At 43.9% G+C, this 20,324-nt stretch overlaps 1 protein-coding gene across 12 annotated transcripts in view; it reads left to right on the top strand.

The window, feature by feature from the left end:
- The first annotated feature begins 202 nt into the window (after positions 1 to 202).
- The window catches only part of LOC118088317 (hornerin), a 63,609-nt gene continuing 43,487 nt past the window's right edge, over positions 203 to 20,324 (top strand). For all 12 annotated transcript variants that reach the window (XM_060276704.1, XM_060276711.1, XM_060276707.1 and 9 more), the window contains exons 1-15: positions 203 to 293; positions 9,977 to 10,172; positions 10,803 to 10,933; positions 12,894 to 12,982; positions 13,913 to 14,045; positions 14,422 to 14,457; positions 14,820 to 14,855; positions 15,668 to 15,697; positions 17,184 to 17,234; positions 17,469 to 17,510; positions 17,887 to 17,925; positions 18,747 to 18,776; positions 18,962 to 19,000; positions 19,103 to 19,120; positions 19,994 to 20,026. In XM_060276704.1, the coding sequence (XP_060132687.1) occupies positions 9,977 to 10,172; positions 10,803 to 10,933; positions 12,894 to 12,982; positions 13,913 to 14,045; positions 14,422 to 14,457; positions 14,820 to 14,855; positions 15,668 to 15,697; positions 17,184 to 17,234; positions 17,469 to 17,510; positions 17,887 to 17,925; positions 18,747 to 18,776; positions 18,962 to 19,000; positions 19,103 to 19,120; positions 19,994 to 20,026 (903 nt within the window). In that variant the 5' untranslated portion in view covers positions 203 to 293. The remainder of the gene's footprint in view (positions 294 to 9,976; positions 10,173 to 10,802; positions 10,934 to 12,893; positions 12,983 to 13,912; positions 14,046 to 14,421; positions 14,458 to 14,819; positions 14,856 to 15,667; positions 15,698 to 17,183; positions 17,235 to 17,468; positions 17,511 to 17,886; positions 17,926 to 18,746; positions 18,777 to 18,961; positions 19,001 to 19,102; positions 19,121 to 19,993; positions 20,027 to 20,324) is intronic.

Genomic DNA, 20,324 nt, shown 5'->3' with positions numbered 1-20,324 from the left:
CAACACAGGTGGTTTTAAGGTCAGAGAAGGAGTGAGTCATGAACAGCGCGAATGCTTATTGCCACACTTTGATGGAGGATTCCACCTGCTATGTCCTAATTGTTGAGGAGGTGATACCAGTGTCTGTGATTGGCTGGCTTCCTTTCTCCGCCCTGCTTCTGATTGGTGTATCCACCCACCTCTGATAGGCTTTCCTTGCCATTCTTAGCTCAGCTCTTGCACTCCAGGGCTGTACACTTGCTGCACACTGACCACAGGGGTTGCTCACAGCTGATCTGCACTCCAGAAACAAGGTGTGTTGCTTGGAATTTGTGGGAAGGAGAAGGAGGAGAGGAGGAGAGGTTTCACCTGCTCCCTTTGTCACCGCAGTTTGCTTTAACGGGATATTCTAGAGTGATTTCATTCCTAAAGGGAAAGGTTGTGCTGTGCTAAGAAATACTGAAGCTGGGTGGAAATCTGGCTGAGAAATGTGCAATTGGGACAATGTCAAAAACAAAAAAAGCATGTGGCTTCTTTTGCTTCTTGAGTGTGCTCTTATTTAGGTTTTCTCCATAGGGATGAAATTTTCTAATGCCTGCAGTTGAGGCTCCCAACAATGTTGTATATGTAAGCATATATATTGCTATCAAGTAATGCTAAATTATAAGTGGCTGGATGCTTTGCATAGCTGCCAAGTTTTCCCTTTTCTCGCGAGGAAGCCTATTCAGCATAAGGGAATTTCCCTTTAAAAAAGGGATAACTTGGCAGCTATGATGCTTTGGGTAAATGATTTGACAGTGGTGTGGTTGAGGCCAATAAGACTCGGGATGCTTTCAATACAAGGACAAAATAGTACAGCATTTATTTCCCATTTGCACAGTTTGGACAAAATCAATGTCTGTATTCTTTCCTTCCCTGATACTTTTTTCTGAAATTCTGAAAACATTTCTTTTCATTTGGTAAACATTTATTTTCAGGCCTGAATCAAAAAGTAAAATAATAATAACAATTACCTGCAAACATCCTTTGTAATATTGTGCAAAAGATATACATGATAACTTTGTGCATAGGATATCCACTTTGTATCTTTGCACAAGATTCTTATTTTTTTATAATGGAAGAACACAACCATTTGTGGATTAGTTCCAGCTGTGTTAAGACCTCAGTCTGAGCAAACTGTGTGTCAGTGGTTCTCAAAGGGTTTGGCAAGCCAGACTGGTGTGGCAAGAGAAGATGGCAAGTGTGGCAGAAAGATTAAGGATTGTCAAAGGAACATTTAAATAGTTCAGTGTAATATAGTATCAAAATATTATTTTTTATATTCGCAGAATATGGATAGAGATCTTTTCAAAATGAGAGGAAGGACATCAAGTCAGACTGAGCGCAACCTTAGCTGTGTTTTCCATTGTCTTGCTTATCAATAATAATAAAAATCAGTGTGGGGCACAAGCAACTTTTTATTTTGAAGCGTGGCCCCGAGAAACGAGTTTGAAACTGGTGTAGGTGAAGTGGTAAAACTTCATAATGTGTGTGTTGTGAGGGGTGGGGTGGGGGAGTAATTGTATGGTTGAATGCCTTCCCATGGGTGGGTGGAAGGAAAATCACTGCGTGCAAAATTAAAATATCAGGGAAAATACAATTCTTTAGCCATTTCCCCCAACATCTACTTTTGTGTGTCTAAACCCAGCCAGATGGGTGGGGTATAAATAATAAATTAATAAATAATAATAATAATAATAATAATATTTGCTTTGCATATGGAGGGGCATTCAGCCCCTGGCTATGCAATTTGAAGTGGAACATAGACTGTAGATATAGAATATATTTACCACCTCACCTGTTAATTGTATGAGCCAGGGTTGGTAGACATGTGGAGCAAACAAATGAGAATCTGGGGTTCCAACTCTGGTGGCGATGTTCTGCCTCCACTGTCAGAGGCAATATCCTTCTGGATACGAGTTGCTGGAAGCTGCAGGTAGGGAGAATGCAAGTTGCACTCAAGTTGCTAGTGGATTTTGCATGGGCACCTGGTGGGCTACTGTGAGAACAAGATGTGTGACCAAACGGTCCTTTTGGCCTGATCCAGCAGGTCCTTCTTGTGTTCTTATGTCCCTCAGTGCAACTTTAATTTTGACCGTGTTGGCACTGCCCAGCATGGGCAGCAGCAATCTCTGTAATTGTGAGGGCAGAATATAGTAGAAGTCTGGAGAGAAGGTTTTGTTGTTGTTGTTGTTGTTTAGTCATTTAGTCATGTCCGACTCTTTGTGACCCCATGGACCATAGCACGCCAGGCACTCCTGTCTTCCACTGCCTCCCGCAGTTTGGTCAGACTCATGTTGGTAGCTTCAAGAACACTGTCCAACCATCTCGTCCTCTGTCGTCCCCTTCTCATTGTGCCTTCAATCTTTCCCAACATCAGGGTCTTTTCCAGGGAGTCTTCTCTTCTCATGACATGAGGTGGCCAAAGTATTGGAGTCTCAGCTTCAGGACCTGTCCTTCCAGTGAGCACTCAGGGCTGATTTCCTTAAGAATGGATAGGTTTGATCTTCTTGCAGTCCATGGGACTCTCAAGAGTCTCCTCCAGCACCATAATTCAAAAGCATCAATTCTTCGGCGATCAGCCTTCTTTATGGTCCAGCTCTCACTTCCATACATCACTATTGGGAAAACCATAGCTTTAACTATACGGACCTTTGTTGGCAAGGTGATGTCTCTGCTTTTTAAGATGCTGTCTAGGTTTACTCTGACTGGTTGCCCAAGTCAGGGATGTTTCGATGTGCAAAGGAGTTTTGGTTTTATATTTCCTTCCTGCCATGGTTGCAGCCCCTCCTCAAGCAGCATTACTGACAAAATAAAATTGACTGGGAAAGGCTGCTGTGTTGTTGTTGTTGTTGTTTGTTTGTTTGTTTGTTTGTTTGTTTGTTTGTTTGTTTGTATGTGAAAGCAGATGCTGAAAGGGAAAGAGAGAAGAGGGAAAGCTTTAATAAGGCTGAGTGGTGTGAAGGGCAGTTGATAGACCTGAGGTCATTGGTGCACAAAGTTGAGAAGATGAAGGACATGGCAGCCATGAAAACATCTACAGACATTTCCCTGAGGTGAAGTGGCTTGTGGCGCTGGTGCAAGAAAAAGCAGAGGGTGTGCAGGAGTTGTGGGGCGGGAACATTAAGCTGCTCCAGAGATAAGGTCAGGCTACAATACGACCCAAAACACACGTGTGGGTTAAAATAGGCCACAAGGTAATTGTGGGGTTGGCATGGCATGTTCTCTGCTGCGAACGTCTGATGTTCTTTTCACAGAAAACCCATCCCAGAATGCCAGCTGAGGAATGTCATGGGAGTTAACCAATGGGGAGGATCCAATATGGTGCAAGCCAGGCACGGGATCCCGCTGGCAAGCTGAGTTGAGTGACACCAGGATGAGCTCCACGGGAGCTATGATGGGTTGCTTGGTGCATCACCTCCAGACCCAACATGGGGATCCCCATCCCCGTGACTGAGATCGTGCCCAATGCTATGTCCTCCGCAAGAGCGAGCACATAGCAAACCACTTGCTGCCACCCTCACCTACCACAGCAACCAGCCTAGCAAAACTGAGCAAGGGACATCCTGCCTCTTCAAGAGTTCTGGAAAGAACAACAAAGAATTTTGAGGTTCTGGAATTGGCAGTGGTATAAAATAGGGGTGAGCTTGTTGTAGCAAATATAATCAAAAGGCCTGTGGCATCTTCGGACTCCTGTTTAATGAACACTCATCCTGATTTGCGGGCACAAAGCTTGCATGGAGATTATACAATGTCCACCTTTAACAGAGCGTTCAACCCTGATTTGCCTGCAGGGAAGTTGCATGTCTTCCCATCAACCAATCACTAAAAAGGGACCCCTGACCATTAGCTCCAGTCGTGACCGACTCTGGGGTTGCGCGCTCATCTCGCATTATTGGCCGAGATGTGGCCAGCATGACAAAGCCGCTTCTGGCAAACCAGAGCAGCACATGGAAACGCCGTTTACCTTCCCGCTGTAGCGGTTCCTATTTATCTACTTGCACTTTGACGTGCTTTCGAACTGCTAGGTTGGCAGGAGCTGGGACCAAGCAATGGGAGCTCACCCCGTCACAGGGATTCGAACCGCCAACCTTCTGATCAGCAAGCCCTAGGCTCAGTGGTTTAACCACAGCGCCACCTGGGTCCAACCAATCACTATCCTATCCTTTTTGGGGCACTTTGCTTTCCTAACTGCAAGAAGACCTTTTTTAAAAAAAGGGAGTGGAGATTTGTTGCACCAGAGCATTTTAATCCATTTTAATTGTGCAAGACTTAATTTCTGCCATGCAATCGAATCCCTACCACAAAAATACCGATCGTTTGGAGGTGAACTTAAGAGTCTATCACATTTATTGTGGCAAAAACATTTGAGATCTACAGAAAATTTCATCAAATTCATGAAGTGATCTCGAAAGTTGGTCAGGCATATGGATTTGCAGAGGGAAATAATTTCCCACGTCTTGATTTGGAATATAAGAGGGTGCTATATCCTGGTAAGGTAAAGGTAAAGGGACCCCTGACCATTAGGTCCAATTGTGACCGACTCTGGGGTTGCGGCGCTCATTTTTCGTTATTGGCCAAGGGAGCCGGCGTACAGCTTCCAAGTCATGTGGCCAGCATGACAAAGCCACTTCTGGCGAACCAGAGCAGCGCACGGAAATGCTGTTTACCTACCCCCTTGGAGCGGTACCTATTTATCTACTTGCACTTTGACGTGCTTTCGAACTGCTAGGTTGGCAGGAGCTGGGACCGAGCAACGGGAGCACACCTTGTCGCGGGGATTTGAACCGCCAACCTTCTGATCGGCAAACCCTAGGCTCTTTAGTTTAACCCACAGGGCCACCTGGTCCTTCTGTACAATTCTGTATGGCCAAACAGTTATGCGCTAATCAAGCTCTCTCAGTCATACTTGGGTCTCCTTTCCATTTTGGGTAGAGTGGGCAATTGCTTCTCCTCCAGCCCAGCCCATTGCTTAGAAAAAAACAAGGACACAGGGTCCCCTGCCCCACCCACATGTCCCTGCAGGACCAGAATGTGCAAATGCTAACTGCACATGTAAAATGCAACAAACGCCAGCTGAAATGATGTTGACGTTTGTCACATTTACGCTTGACATTTTTATGTGTACTCTTAAACCATCTTGGGTTATACTCACCTAAAAAGCACACACACCAACAACCGCAGTATATGAAGTGGTCGTTTCAGCTGATTATGGTCAGGGACGTTGTGTTTTGCTTTTTCACCTCCAGGTCAAGAAGAAAGAAAGATAGTACAAAGTTCAGGTTTAGAATTATTTCAAAGCTCCCATTTCCCCAAAACTGTCCAATTTAAATGCCACATTTCAGAACAGAGCAGAGCAGCTCATTACTTAGGAGTTATGAGTCAGAGGGAAAGATCTCAACAACACAGAGACTAGCTCATACGAAATCGCTGTTTATCACAGCACTTAAAAGAGCAGCACCCACATGCCATACTTAAGATTTAATTAGAGGTGGGTCAAGTGGATATACCCACAGGAAAGCCAGCAACCACACCTACCACACTGATACCTGAACATAAATCCACGCGGAACATCCCATGTGAATGAGTTCCCTTGGCATCCGAGAGCGAAACAGTCGCCATCCCTTTTGTATCATAGGGATGGTCATTGTTCCCCCAGGCGTCTGATTGCTCACTACCTTGCATCGATTGTGACAACGGCAAAACTTAAGCAGGTCCTCCTGGGCTGTTCCCCTGGCATGACTCAGTTCTTTCATCACAGCCTTTGCAACCTCCTCCTTTTTCTGCTGACACTGTGACTTGTTCCCATGGCTGCTTGGTTTCTGTTGTCACTTAAGCTTGTGAACCTAAAACACAGCAGTCCATGGATCTTGTTTGCTAGCTTTGGGATTTGAACTTGCCCAAGTGGTGTTAAGCAGAGGATGGGGAAGCACATCTCACCCATACTCCTTTGTAATATCCGAAATGGGGCTCAGAAGATGGGCTTGGTCCCACCTAGATCTTGTTGATGCCCCTCACTGATCCGATTCTGCTTTACTTCTGTTGATCGATTCATGTACGATGATTCTGTTTTTGTTATTCATGCCCTTTCCCATGATTTGGAACCTGAAAAGTTGCTGCTGCTCAGCTATATCATGGAAGCCATCTGCAGCCCACTGACATCCATAGCATTCATTGTCTTTATCGGTGGTTCTATGCAGAGCCGGCGCGTCCATTTAGGCGAACTAGGCAACCTAGGGTGCCAAACTAGAGGGGGCGCTGGCCAGCCTGCCCGCCACCACCCGCCGTCGCTGCCTGGGGCTCCCTCCACTGCACCTGTCACCTGTTGAGCGGCTTCGGGCTGCTATCCTGAGGCGCGCGCGTGCCTCCGGAGAGCAGCTTGAAGCCGCTCAACAGCTGACAGCCACAGTGGAGGCAGCCGCCCCAGGCTCGCACTGTCACTGTTGAGCGGCTTCAGGCCGCTATCCTGAGGTGCACGCGTGCCTCCAGAGAGCAGCCTGAAGCTGCTCAACAGCTGACAGCCACAGTGGAGGCAGCCGCCCCAGGCTCGCACGAGCCTGGGGCTGCCTCCGACATGCCTGTCACTGTTGAGCGGCTTCAGGCCGCTATCCTGAGGTGCGCGCGTGCCTCAGGAGAGCGGCCTGAAGCCGCTCAAAAGCTGACAGCCACAGTGGAGTGCGAGCCTGGGGCCACCTCGCCGCGCCTCTCAGCTGTTTCCCCCCCACACTTATTTTTTTCCTATTTTCTATTTCTATTTCTTCTATTTTCTATTTATATTTATTTTTTATTTTATTTTTTATTAAGAGGGGGGCAGAAGGAGATCTCGCCTAGGGCGCAAAAAACCCTAGCACCGGCCCTGGTTCTATGTCCACTCACCCTCTCTGATGGGCACCATTACAGGCTGCCATTCCCGTGCGCACTGGAATCCGACATGGGAAGTCCCAGGGACTGTTTCCTAGGCAGCAAAGGAAGCCTCTGGGATTAAGCTTGCTGCCTGCATAACTAGTCCCACCCGATCACCTAATCAGCGAATCACAAGTGGGCATGGGCCACTAGGGAGCAGGCTTAGCCCGCCCCTCCCGTATATAACATAGAGCCGTAGCTTGCTCTGCAGCCACTTTTCATTGGACCCATCACATCCCTTGCCTTTAACAGTGGTTCTATACTGCTGCTAAGTGCAAAAAAACCCCGAATTACATGCCGCTTTGTGATTTTCATAGGATCCAATGGCGCGTGAATTCCTTTCGCTTTGCTTCAGGAAACTTTTCTCCACCTTGAAAGCGTAGAACCTTGTGTGGACATTGCACAGGGACTTGGCAAGCAGTGTCTCCTATGCAGGTCCTGCTAAAAAAAACAAACACCCACCCCCCTTTTTTGCCATGTGGACAGTCAGGGGAATTGATGCAGGCTCCAGTTAGGGACCATGTGGCAGGCTTGTAGAGATGTAATGAATAAATACAACACCGAGTACATCCAGTATGCTATACATAGCTGCCAAGTTATCCCTTTTTTAAAGGGATTTTCCCTTATGCTGAATAGGCTTCCTCGCGAGAAAAGGGAAAACTTGGCAGCTATGATGCTATATAAGGGCTCATCCACACTTCTGCTTTCTAGGCATGGGTCCTAATGTTGTTCTTTTGTCCCACTGCTTTCCCCAGCAAAACTCACTGTTTACCCACTGAATGGGAATTAATGGGACAGGGCAAACAGAAGTGTGGATGAGCCCTACGTGTGGAAAATCCCCTTCCTCCATAAGCCTATGTGGATCTCTCCATCTGTCCACCTGAAAAATTGTACCTAAAAAGCAACAGAATGTTGAACATTGGGCTTCTCCACACTTCTGCTTCTCCTATGCCTAGAAAGCATGAGTCTGAATGGTTTTCCCCTTGCTCTGCTCCTTTCCCAGGGAAAACTCACTCTTTAGTGCTAACTCAGAGCAAACAACAATCCGGAGAAAACCCGAATTGCCATTTGCTCTGATTGAGTGGTTTCCCCCGGTGGAGGGAGGGAAGCAGCAGGACAAGAGGAAGTGTGGCTATGCTCATTGTCAGGCCCTGCAAATGTCCCCCTCTTCCATGTTCTGAAGAGTATTAAATGAAGGATGTAAGAGTAGCTTTCCAGTGGGTATGGGAAGGGTCAGGCTATGCTGAGTATGAATGGAATCCTTTAAAGGAAATTAATGTGCCCTGAGTTCTGAATCAAACGTGTCAGTACAGGTTCTCAGCTGCTGTGAGTCCTCATAAATAAGAATCAGGACAACAGAAAAGAGGATTGTTCACTTAAGGTGAAACATAAGGTTGGGTTGCTTTCTAAGGATCTATGTGTTAAAAGATTTCAGTAGATTTACTGCACATATGATGCAAAAGGTGAAAGCAGTCATAATTGTTAAGGCCATGTGATTCACAGCTTAGAGAAGGCTGTCATGAAACCACAGCATTCTTTAAAAGAATTCCTGTCCAGCCTCTCTTACAAAACCTTCTTGGGGTAAAAAGATGCACACAGTTGAATCCAAATCACTTCTCACAAATGGGCTTCGGTTGATCGGTAGTTGCTTTGAATTTGACATGTGTCAATCACCTGGTGGCATTATGATGGCTGGTGATTTCAGGTATAGAAGTATTATTATTATTAATAATAATAACTGGGGAGTCGTTCTGCTCAGCTGTCAAAGGTGATTCACTGGGGGTGCGGAAATTAGGGATTTGGCCCACTGAGCAGATCCCATTTCTATCTTCTAGTTAAACTGCTACTACATTTGCTGCTTTTCTTTCCCCTTAATATTGATTATTTAATTTAATAAAATTCACATATTTTTTATGTATTGCTCAATTTGCTGCTTGCAATATCTTTGGTGGCTGTTGGGATCAGTTGTTTCCCCTTTTTGGCTGAGATCCTTTCAAAATAGCTGAAAACTGATACATTTTTCATTGAGGCAGAAAATGCTCATTCATTTTCATTGTCTAGAATTATACACAATGAAGTTTTACAGTTGCTTAGCATTGGCTTAGATGATAAAAACCTAAAATGATACCAGCTTTTTGTGCATCATCATCATAACTGATTTTCATGCTTTTCTGTCCTTTATAACTTCTGAACCTTATTCTTAACTCCATTACAAAGAATAACGTAGCCGGCTATTCCTCATTTTGAATTTAATATACGGTAGTTTTGTGTCGATTAAGTCAATATGTCTTAAGACTGCACACAAGGAAATCAAATGTGCATTGAAGCCTTCGTGCACCATTTGTGCCATTGTTCAAAGGCAATAAGCTGAGAAGGAGAAATCGAATGCCTGTTCTGATCATTGCCAGTTTTGCATTCACATTAGGCATTGATTTCAGGGCAAGCCAATTTAAACTCAACGTATGAAAACACCCTCAGCCACCTTCTTAATCAGGACAGTCAGGCTTGATGGCTATGCAGAATAGATATTGCATACAGGTGAGCCATCTGAAAGATGATGCCTTTGCAGGGTGTTTTGTTATCATCATCTTGTAATGTGAGTGGCCAACATGCAATGCAAGGTACCACAACTGACATAGCACACTCCGTGTTTTCCTAGTGGTTCTAGGATACTAGAATCTGGACTAGTTCCAGATGAGATGTTATGTAGGATTCAAGCTTGCTCTGAACACAAGCTAGACCAGAAAGGTTCTGGTAGGACTCAGTCTGAGGTTGAAGCTGTTGTAATGAGATCATACTGTCTCTGCTTGGTAAACTTCTCTATGTTTCCTTGGGTCCCTCAATAAAATGACAGCTTCCACTCCAGCCCTTTACTTACTGCCAAAATTGCCTTGGCCCATGGTGGACTCCAGGTGTACTGTAGTGTATCAGAATGACATCACCTTGTGCTTTAACCCAAGAGGTTGGCTACTATGAGAGTCATGCCTGTGTTTGCTTACTGCTTTGGTCACTAGTCTTCTGCTCACCTATTTCTTGTTCTCTGTTCCTCCTCAAGATGGAGAGGTGCCACTTGGTTGTGTTTCTGCTCTGTGGCGTCTTCGTGTCAAGAGTCTTCAGCGTTACGTACAAGAATTTTTCAATAGATTGTGGAACTCTGTTGCCCGACGACCCAACTCAGCCTCAGGAATCTGAATTGCCCTATTCCATTTCTGTGCCATCGGAGGTGTACGACCCAGGAAGTGAAATGAAAGGTATGTTACATAAGTGTCCTCTCTTTCTCTGTGAATTTTGCTATAGTTCGCCATCCTTCTTATTCTGAACACTTTCTTGGAAAGAAGGTGACTGGAATAAGATGGATGGTGAGTTATGAAAAGGTAATGTGTCTTATGAGACCAACTTGTTGGTGTGTATGCCAAATTACTATAGCAAAATAGACTATAACTTTAATTCGCTGAAAGCGTCCATATTTTTCCTGCTTTTACAACCTGTGCATGCAAAATGGGTGTTATAGAGATGCTTCTGTAAAATGGCTGTTTTAAATTACTCATGATAGTGCTTCTGTAGTCTTCTGGTAAACGACTGATATGTAGTGGACACCTTGTAGAGCAGGGAATTTTCTCCATACCATCATCGGTCTTTTTGCCAGAATGGAATTTGGAAACCAGAAAATACCTTGCATAACTCCTATTTCTGCTTTTAATAGAAATATTATGGATTTAGCTACGGTAGCTAAAAATGTCCCATATTACTGAAATTAAGGCAATGTGGAGAGGCGTAAGTGAGGGTAACCCAACCATCCATATATGTATTATTGTCAGTGCTATTGAAACAGAATGCCAAATATGCTACACTTATGATTCTCGTGTTCTGTGTTTCTCCAGTCGACATACAAGGAGCATCAGGGTTTAAATGGTTTATGCTACAAGCCCGAGACGTTGATAAGAACATCCCCGTTGGTTCGTTTCAAGTCACAGATCCAAATACACAGACCCATGACTGTTACAATATGACGGTATGTGCTTACTCCTTCAGCTTGGCTATTTAACATGGTTGAATTTGTTGGTCCCATTTGGAGGAAATCTGCCTGGTACATTACACAATAAGTTACATGATAAAGGATTCTTAGTGGGTGGGATCCTTGTCTGAATTCTCCTAAGGTTAGAAATTATGATCCTGCTCAAACAGAGAAATGGATTAAAGCAAAGTTGTAATACACTACCCTTAGAAGAATTCAGACAGTACTGCTTTCCATGATAGATTTTGTGGTCGATTCATGGTAAAATCCTTGTTGAATGAAGTTCAGTGTAAGATGGGATGGGCCAACAGACATGTAGATGGCATGATCCACTCAACATCATATACTTGGATTACCAAGGATTCCCCACCCCGCTTTGTTTCAACATTTTCAGGAAGCCATGTTGTTATTGCCTGCATACAAAAAAAAAGCATGGGGACCATAGAGTCAGTCCAAACAAACAATCCCTTAGACAACCCAATGGAACCAAACTGCACACTGGACATCAGTCAGAGCTGGGAAGATAACCATTGATTTAACCCCAGGGCCCAGAATGGCAGTAATAAACGAATCACTTTCGCAATAGCTGGGAAATAAGCAGTGTATTTTCCCCAAGAATAAATTTCCACCTCCATCGTTCTGCCTGGACACTGAGGTCCAGTGCCGAGGGCTTTCTGGTGGTTCCCTCGTTGCGAGAAGCCAAGTTACAGGGAACCAGGCAGAGGGTCTTCTCGGCAGTGGCACCCGCCCTGTGGAACGCCCTCCCATCAGATGTCAAAGAGAAAAACAACTACCAGACTTTTAGAGGACATCTGAAGGCACCCCTGTTTAGGGAAGCTTTTAATGTTTAATAAATTATTGTATTTTAATATTTCTGTTGGAAGCCGCCCAGAATGGCTGGGGAGACCCAGCCAGATGGGCGGGGTATAAATAATAATAATAATAATAATTATAATTATAATAATAATATATTATTATTATTATTTGGACCGTTGCAATATATTTATGAATGAATGCAGCTGCTGTTATACTTGATGAGGATATAGAAGGGATGTGTTTATAATAGGGAATAACATTTCGACAACAAGCACCACTCTCTTACTATGTGAGCCTGCGTAGGTATGTATGGTGTCTGCACATGCACAGTTGTCCTCACTGGGCTGCCTTTGCAGGGCTCAGCCTCTTAAAATCAATTAGCAAATGGGGACATTTATTTTCACAGGAGCCTGATCTGTACATAGGAGTGCAAAGCTCTGGATCATGCAGTGGGTGGGAAAGTCACCTTGTTAACTGTTCACCTGAGGGGAAAGGGTAATTTTGTTTGCATCAAACTACTGGATTTCATTCATCGTTCCAACCTTGTAGCATTCTGTTCTGTGTGCTCTGTAATGACTCCGTGGCGATTCCCCAGGGCTGGGCCATTAGCACCACTTTAAAAGAAAGCAAAACGGCACCCTAGGGAGATGCAATTCAAACTGACAGAAACAGTGTTTTGCAGCATGGCCAGCTCCCCATGCGACCCATGGGGAATAGTCTCATTTTTCGTAAGGCGATCTCTACAAAGGACAGAAGAAACCTTACCTAGGGGGAAAAAACCTTATATGGTCCTGACACAAAGCGAAGCACAATAATGAGCTTCTGCAGAAAACACAATGGGAATATTTTGTTATACAACACTAGCAATGCAGAAAAGCACATTTGAGTTGCACATCAAGAGCATGTGAGAAGGCTTTACAATGCTGTTGAATGCCTTGTTTTGTCATTTTCTGGAGTGCGTACCTATTTTTATTTTGCCTACCTGTATTTATACACTACTCAGTAACAAAAGCTCTCTTGCGAAAAGTAAACTGGAGTTCTGTATCCAGTGCTGCTGTTAAGACATTTCCTTAAAAGAAGCAAGTTCAGTAAATGTCTAAAAATGAATGAATAATCTTAACGTTTGTCTTTAATTTTTCAGAATTCAGCATTAATTCACAAGGGCTCAGAAGAGAAGCACAACATATCATCTCTTTGGGTTTCACCTGATGCTAAAAAGGTTCAGTTTATGTAAGTGCATATTAGAAAGGATTAAGCTTCATTATGATTTTGATTCCTTGGGCTTTATTTTTTACTGCAAGCAAAAGTTGCATGTTTTCAATAGATATATAAATAGTGTGACATGCAAGCCACACCTGTTGAAACTCCCCCTTCTGCACAATTATTAAAGGCTCAGGAAGAGCTCTCTCCTTTTTGCTTCTTCCCTCATCTGGCTGCCCAACGTATGACATAGTGATCCATCTGGACACTTATTATTTGTACCCCGCCCATCTGGCTGAGTCCCCCAACCCACTCTGGGCGGCTCCCAATCGAGTATTAAAACAATACAGCATTAAATATTAAAAACCTCCCTAAACAGGGCTGCCTTCAGATGTCTTTTAAAAAAGGATAGCTGTTTATTTCCTTGACATCTGATGGAAGGGCGTTCCACAGGGCGGGTGCCACTACCGAGAAGGCCCTCTGCCTGTTCCCTGTAACTTGGCTTCTCGCAGCGAGAGAACTGCCAGAAGGCCCTCGGCGGAGGTGCTCCTTCAGGTATACTGGACCGATGCCGTTTAGGGCTTTAAAGGTCAACACCAACTCTTTGAATTGTGCTCGGAAACGTACTGGGAGCCAATGTAGATCCCTCAGGACCGGTGTTATGTGGTCCCACCCAGTATTAGAAAAGTGGAGAGATTAAAAAGGGAGGGAGGAGAGTTTTGATTCAACAGGTTATTTATATGTCAGAATGGTGTGACATATCATGTGATATAATAGTTTTGGTGAATAACAACAGTCCATTAAAATTATAAGAAATATGCATACATTTGGTTTTAATGGGAAAAACTGCAACCCGGAAGCCTACCTTAGAGCAATAAGGCAAAGCCTGTTACTGCCACTGCACAAAAAAACCATTCTGATCCAAACCATGACCTATTAACAACTGCATTTTCTTTCCAGAGCGACTGTTTTTCAAGATGCTGAAACGTACTGGCTGGTTCCTAGCATAGTCCTGTTTCCTAAGCTTTCCAATGAGACAAAAGTTGAAGATGAGACTAAAAAAGCCAATGTATCGCCAAAAAGTAGGAAGAAGGTATGCTGAAATAAAGACCAGATAAATATTTGATATTTACATGCACTTTCCCCTTACATTATTATGACTGGAATGTGGCCCAGATGGCAAAATTTTAAGTCCCACGGATTGCACAACCAGCAAGAAAAGTCTTAAGTGTGGGTTGTGTGGTTAGATAGGATGAACACTTTTGATTACGACATCTGTACTTGTAGAAGGGACAGCTGTTTCACCCCATGTTCCTCTGGTTCACACGCTATGTTGTCTCTGATCCTCATACAGTCATGTGACAGAACCTGTTCACATGATTTGTTTTTATTGTCAATGATACATCCAGCTTAAAAAAGCTGTAGCACAAGCCCTTTTCCTAAATCGTAATTATTTTGTTTCTTTACAGTCAGCTTCCGTTACCATAAAAATAGACTGTGGACCGGTAAGAATCCTTATTTCCCATGATATCCCTTATTGACACAACTGCTTTTTTAATGCATCGTGTCCATTACTGTGCATTTAAAAGCAGCAAATGGTTCTCAGCCGGCAGAATGACGGTGTTTTTCCTTCTCTGACACCTTTCCTTGTGCTGAAACCTTGGCCTACGTCTGCCCTAATGCAATGGAGGGGAAGGGAAGGAACAGGAAGTGTGGGTGGCTCCAACTTCCTGTCTCCATCTTCCTGCTTCTGTTTTTTTTTTAATGCCTGGGAAAGCGCTTTCTCCTCTCCCGCTTCACTAAACCTGAAACTGTACTACATTTGCAAAAGTCCTTAAAAAAATAAAATGCCTTTTATTGCTTACAGGGAGGAGCTCATGTAGGCAGCAGCAAGTGTGCCCAGGTAAGTGCTTGTTTTTTTTTCAAAATATACGGCACAAATGACAATGTTAGCCCTTTGATAGCCTTTCTGTTATTTGCTGAAAGCATTTTCCTTTATCTTTACACATACTCTCTGTCTCTGTCTCTCCCTATTGAACTTCCCCCAAGCCACCCCATATACATACTGGGACTACTGTACTGCTATAAATATTACCACTGCTATTTTCTGTTGTCAGTGTATGCAAACACTTATACCTGACAAAAATGCCACACAGAGGTACTGTGAACAGAGACTATGGTTGAGCAGACATGGCCTCTGTTCACAAGACTCAGACATGAATCTAGGGCAGGTGAGTCCAATATTTGAAACATGGGGCGTTGCCTTATACCAAGTCAAGCTGTTGGCCCATCAAGCTGACTGGCAGAGGGCCCTCTCGGGTTTCAGCTTTATTTGGAAATATTGGGAATCAGGACCTTCTGCACTCAGTGCAGGTGTTCTGCCACTGAGCAACACGCGGCCCTTCTCCATATTGCTCCTCCTTCCCTATCTTGAACTTTACACACATTTATCATGTGAGCAGCCCAAGTAAGTTATGCCTGCTTACATGAAAGCAAATGCCATTGAGTTCAACAGGGTTTACTCCTAAGGAGAGTGGGTGGAATTACTGCTCAAATGATGTAGAGCAGCAGAATGATGTGAAATAAAACACAGGATAAGCTGAATAACCCATTGCGTCTTGTTCATGCCATGAAGGAGAGTTATGGGAATTCTGTTACTTAACAGTTGTGCTTGAGGGACAGAGCATCACATTTTCATTCCTTTTTACTTTACAGGGTTCAACGTTTGGTAGCAATCAAGGCCAGGTAAACATTGCTTTCCCCAATATGTTACTAATTCCATAGGCTCACTTGCCTTTGCTGTAATCTTGGGTCTTGGGCAAACCACACCCAACTGCTCAGAGCAGAAATTTACACTTACACAGAGAAACAAGAGTACAACGATTCCTTCTGGTGACTCCTTGATTGCGTGAATTAGTGCAGTTCTGTGAAAATATGCACCTACATAGTCCGACGCGAATTGCATAGAAGGAATTCACTGCTGACACCCTTTGTTCTTCTCACAGTACCTTGTTTTCCATGTGTTTCATTACATGCCCTTATATTTCCCACATTTATGTACCAATCTTAACAGCACTCAAAGCTATTTGCGTGCCCAGGCAGACACACACACACACCCCCGGCCCCAAGAGACCACCAGAAGGAATAATGACTTGTGACAACGTGTTATGGAATTAAAAATGGGCCACAACTTTATTAAACCTTTCAGATGTAGGAAGACCTTGGCTTAGGCATTGGGCATGTATCCCTCCCAGCCCGCCAGCCGGGGGAACTGGGGCTCTTCAGGGTGAATGGGATATGCGAAGGTGCACAGCAAGACGCTTGTGTATGCTGGCAGCCCAGCCCATATCCTCGCAACGCAGGGGAGTTCACTGACAACCTTTCAGTGTATGGCCAGTGGCTCCCTTTTCACAAACCCCTTTAAGAGGGGACCTTGGAATTGCAACTGGCCCTTCCTCCCTGCAGTGCTGATTGGCTAACTGAGGTTTGGCGGGAACCTCCAATGACTAGCACAGGGAGGCAAGCCAGCTCAACCAGCTGGTGAGTCCCACGTGGGCCAAGGTGCTGTGCACGGTTCCGCAAAGGGCACCCACAAAGGAAGGTTTGAGTGCTCATTCTGTCTCAAAGGTATTTGCTTTATTAGATGCCACAGTTTGGGCTTTTAAAGGATAAATGTGAGGGAGCCAGCTTCTGGGCTGCTGCTGCACCTTTTCTCTTTCTCACCTGAACAACCCCTTCTGTGGCCAGTTAATAATATTTTAGCCTGGGGTCCCCAAGCTGGTACCCACCAAGGCATCAAAATGCCAACCCACACCCCAATTAAATCTAGATTCGCCCTTTCTGGAGAAAATCTGATACACTGAAAAATACCAACAATGTGTTTGCAAATTAAGTCCCCACCTGGAAGCATCCATTATCTCCAAGATATCATGTCACTTAGCCCCGGTTGTGAATTAGTCATTTAGAGCAAGAGGATGAAGGACTGAACCTGTGTCAGGAAGGCACTTGAAGCGTTCAGTGGGTTTCATTCTCCCTTTACACCAAGACAGTTTCCAGGGTCTTGTCTTTGCAGATTTCACGTGTTGCTCCCAAGGACAGCAGCCGTACTCTCAAGCAGGCTTCCCCATCCCCTCCAAGCTGGATGGATTGCGATGAAGACACTGCAGTTTTCTATGCCTGCATTGAATAAAGTGTTTGACAAAGAAATAACCTGTCCTTACTTCCTTTACAGGGAGTTATAGTGTACCAAGGAGGTGTCAAGAAAGGCGGTGGATGCCTTGCGGTAAGCAGGCATTTTTCTGTTCTCATTTAAAACCTTGTCCCTGTGCAATTATTGTAGCTGAAAATCTAGGCAACCTTTGTGGGAGTTCTGTATTCTGTATATATTCAACCTTCACCCTCCCCCTGCATCCACTTCAGCTGTCAGAACCCATATTACTGTATGCCATTAAATTCCATTTACCAGCAGCGCCAAAACAAAGAATCATATTAGTTCTCTGTTTTTTTTTCCGTACAGGGTGCCACTGCTAGTATCTACAACAAATTTGGCTGCTACGATGTAAGCATTCTCCTTCTTTTCCTCCTAGAAGTTTATTGTTATGGTTATATATGCGATGGGTGGTTTGTGTCGTAAGCAACAAGGGAATAGTCATCCAAGTGAAAACCTCCACATTGTGTCTTCAGCATTAGCTCATTTGGATGTCTAAAATCTGAATTAGATTCTCCCTGCCCCCAACAAGGATTTTCCCAAGATCTGCATATTTAAATTAAAGGTTAATTGGCACTAAAATGTCCCTTAATAAACACAGTTTTCCTGAATTCTTGCCATCTCTCTTTAAACTTACCATTGCAAACGGGTTTAATTTCATAACATAGCAATTTGTTGAAATGTGTGGCTTTTATAAAGAAGTAACTGAAGTTTCTTTTTTATGCAGCCTGGTGTAAGCTATGGTAGCGGCACTTCCTACGGACAGGTGAGGAACTAGCAATCAACTAGTCTTCTTCCTCTTCTTCTTCTTCTTCTTCTTCTTCTTCTTCTTCTTCTTCTTCTTCTTCTTCTTCTATCACTCATAGCAAGTAAGATTGTCTTCCATAAACAAGATTTTAACAGTGAGTCCGTAAGTGACTGTGGAGGCCAATTCTAGATCCACATGTCCTTCCACAGGGTGGGTTTCTGGGCAGGAGTTGATAATGGTGAGGGTTTTCCAAGCATGCCTTCCTCTTTGCACTTTTCTCCCTTTCATCCTGAGTTCAAATGTCTTCAAAGCCCATGACACCTTTGGTAAAGGCTGTTCTCCAGTTGGAGTGCTTGCAGGCCAGAGCAATCAACTAGTACTGCTGCATCAAAGGGGTCCAAAAATGTGGAACAGGCCTTCTAGAAAGGAAGTACTAGGGCAAGGATGAGGGACCTCAAAGCTGGGAACCAAATGTGGCCCCCAGGCACTGTCTCCATAGGCCACATCACTCCCCATCCCTACTTGACACCCTGCCTGAGTGTTTTTGCCTGCTTGGAATGTGTCCTTGAACTCCGATAATGCTTCTTGCTTGCTGGGATGGAGGATAGAGGGTGGGTGGGTGTGTAGAAACTAGCCTGCTATAGAAAGCTAAAATCCCCATTTACCTCTGGCTCTGCCCACCCCTAGCATGCGGCCCCTGAAATAATGCCCAGAAGGGGCTGTGGCCCTTCAGTGGAAAACTGTTCCCTATTCCTGCCCTAGGTGACATAGGGCAGCCCAGTCAGCTGAGCACAAGAGAACAAAAAGTATTCAGTGTTTGCTTTCTGTTTTCCTTACAGTCCGTTTCAACAGTTTCAAACCAAGGGAAGGTATGTATCTCTTTCTGAATTAATTTCCTACTGATTTAAGCAACAGCTGGGATGAAGATCGGTGCAGCCATTCTGTCCTCAGCAGGGGTGGCTCAAGATGTTTTGCCACCTGAGGCAGAACAGCAAATGTATTTTGAATTCAACCCAATTTAACTTGTCATTTAATGATTATTCCTTTTTGGCAGGTCATAGTGTATGCTCCGAGCCAGCCCTACCCACCCGAAGTAAGCTCTTTTAAAATATCATTTTGTGCTTTGAGGTTTTCATTAATGTGGGGAAAGTTATTTGGGAATGGCTAATTGTTTGTATTTCTGTTGTTTTCACAGCGCAACACTTACTCGTCGGTAAGAATTTTTCATTTTTCTTGCTCTTAAGCTAATTCAACGCAAGAATTCTTCCATTCCTAGAATTATTTCTGGAAGTGAAATTTAGGCATGGGTACCTGTGGAACTACAACATATGTTGTACTAGAGTTGCTTTTTCTTTTCTTTTTGCAAAATCTATTTTTTTAAAAGATGTTTTTGAGCAATTTATAAGAAAATTCGCCAAAACCTACACTTCCGACAAAATCTACGCTTCTTGCCATAGGTCCAGATTTTCCCAGACATTTCAGCAATTTCTACCCGGACACAGCTTCTGACAGCCAAATCCCAGCTGTGTCCAGGAAATTCGGGACATATGCCAACCCTATGTTGTACTCCCGCTTTGCTTTCTTACTAAATGCCCAAGCCAGTCAAAAATGTATGAAATTGTGCAAAAACATTCTCAGTCATTTGAAGAGAAATGGTTTTCATGAAATGCCCCCTGCAAAAAAAGAAACCTATTTTGTTAATTTGTTTAGCTGATTCTTCAGCAAGATTAAATTCAGTGGGGCTTACTTCTGATGAATCACGCATAAGATTGCACTGTTCATTCCTGAACAACTTTGGGGTCTGCTTTCAAATAAAGCATCATTTACTTTTTTTGCTGGACACTCTCATTTCATCATTCTGCCTAAAGGTCTTTATAAACAATTCATTTTTATTTCCGTGAAACGGCTTTGAGTTTATTCCCATTTCAAGGATGCCCTAATTATCAGCTGGTTTGTTTTGACAAAAGAAACATTCTTCCAACCTCTCTTCCTAATAATTATCGCAGCACAAAGTCATGGCTATGAGAATAATGATGTGATGTGTGCATACGCAGTACAAATAAAATGGTTTCTGATTCCCTTTTAGCAACTTGCCAACTCTAAATACAAACACATTCAGGTAAGCATTTCTACTCTGCTCGGGAACCCTCACTCGTAAGGGAATTGCCATTTGCTTGATTTAGCACTAACGAGTAGTTTTCCCCACAGGGATGGGGAGTTGTGGGGCAAGAGGAACTGTGATGCAAAAGCTTTTTGAATGAAGTGAGAGGAGAGGATTAGGTTTATTGTTTTGAACCGCTAGCTTGAGAGCTTGTGCTTAGAAGTAGGATAAAGGTAAAGGGATCCTTAACCATTAGGTCCAGTTGTGACTGACTCTGGGGTTGCAGTACTCATCTCGCTTTATTGGCCGAGGGAGC

The sequence above is a fragment of the Zootoca vivipara genome, chromosome 7 (genome assembly GCF_963506605.1).
Source record: "Zootoca vivipara chromosome 7, rZooViv1.1, whole genome shotgun sequence".
NCBI lineage: Eukaryota > Metazoa > Chordata > Lepidosauria > Squamata > Lacertidae > Zootoca > Zootoca vivipara.
Note: the sequence above shows the minus strand (reverse complement) of the source record. Positions and strands in the feature narration are given on the sequence as shown.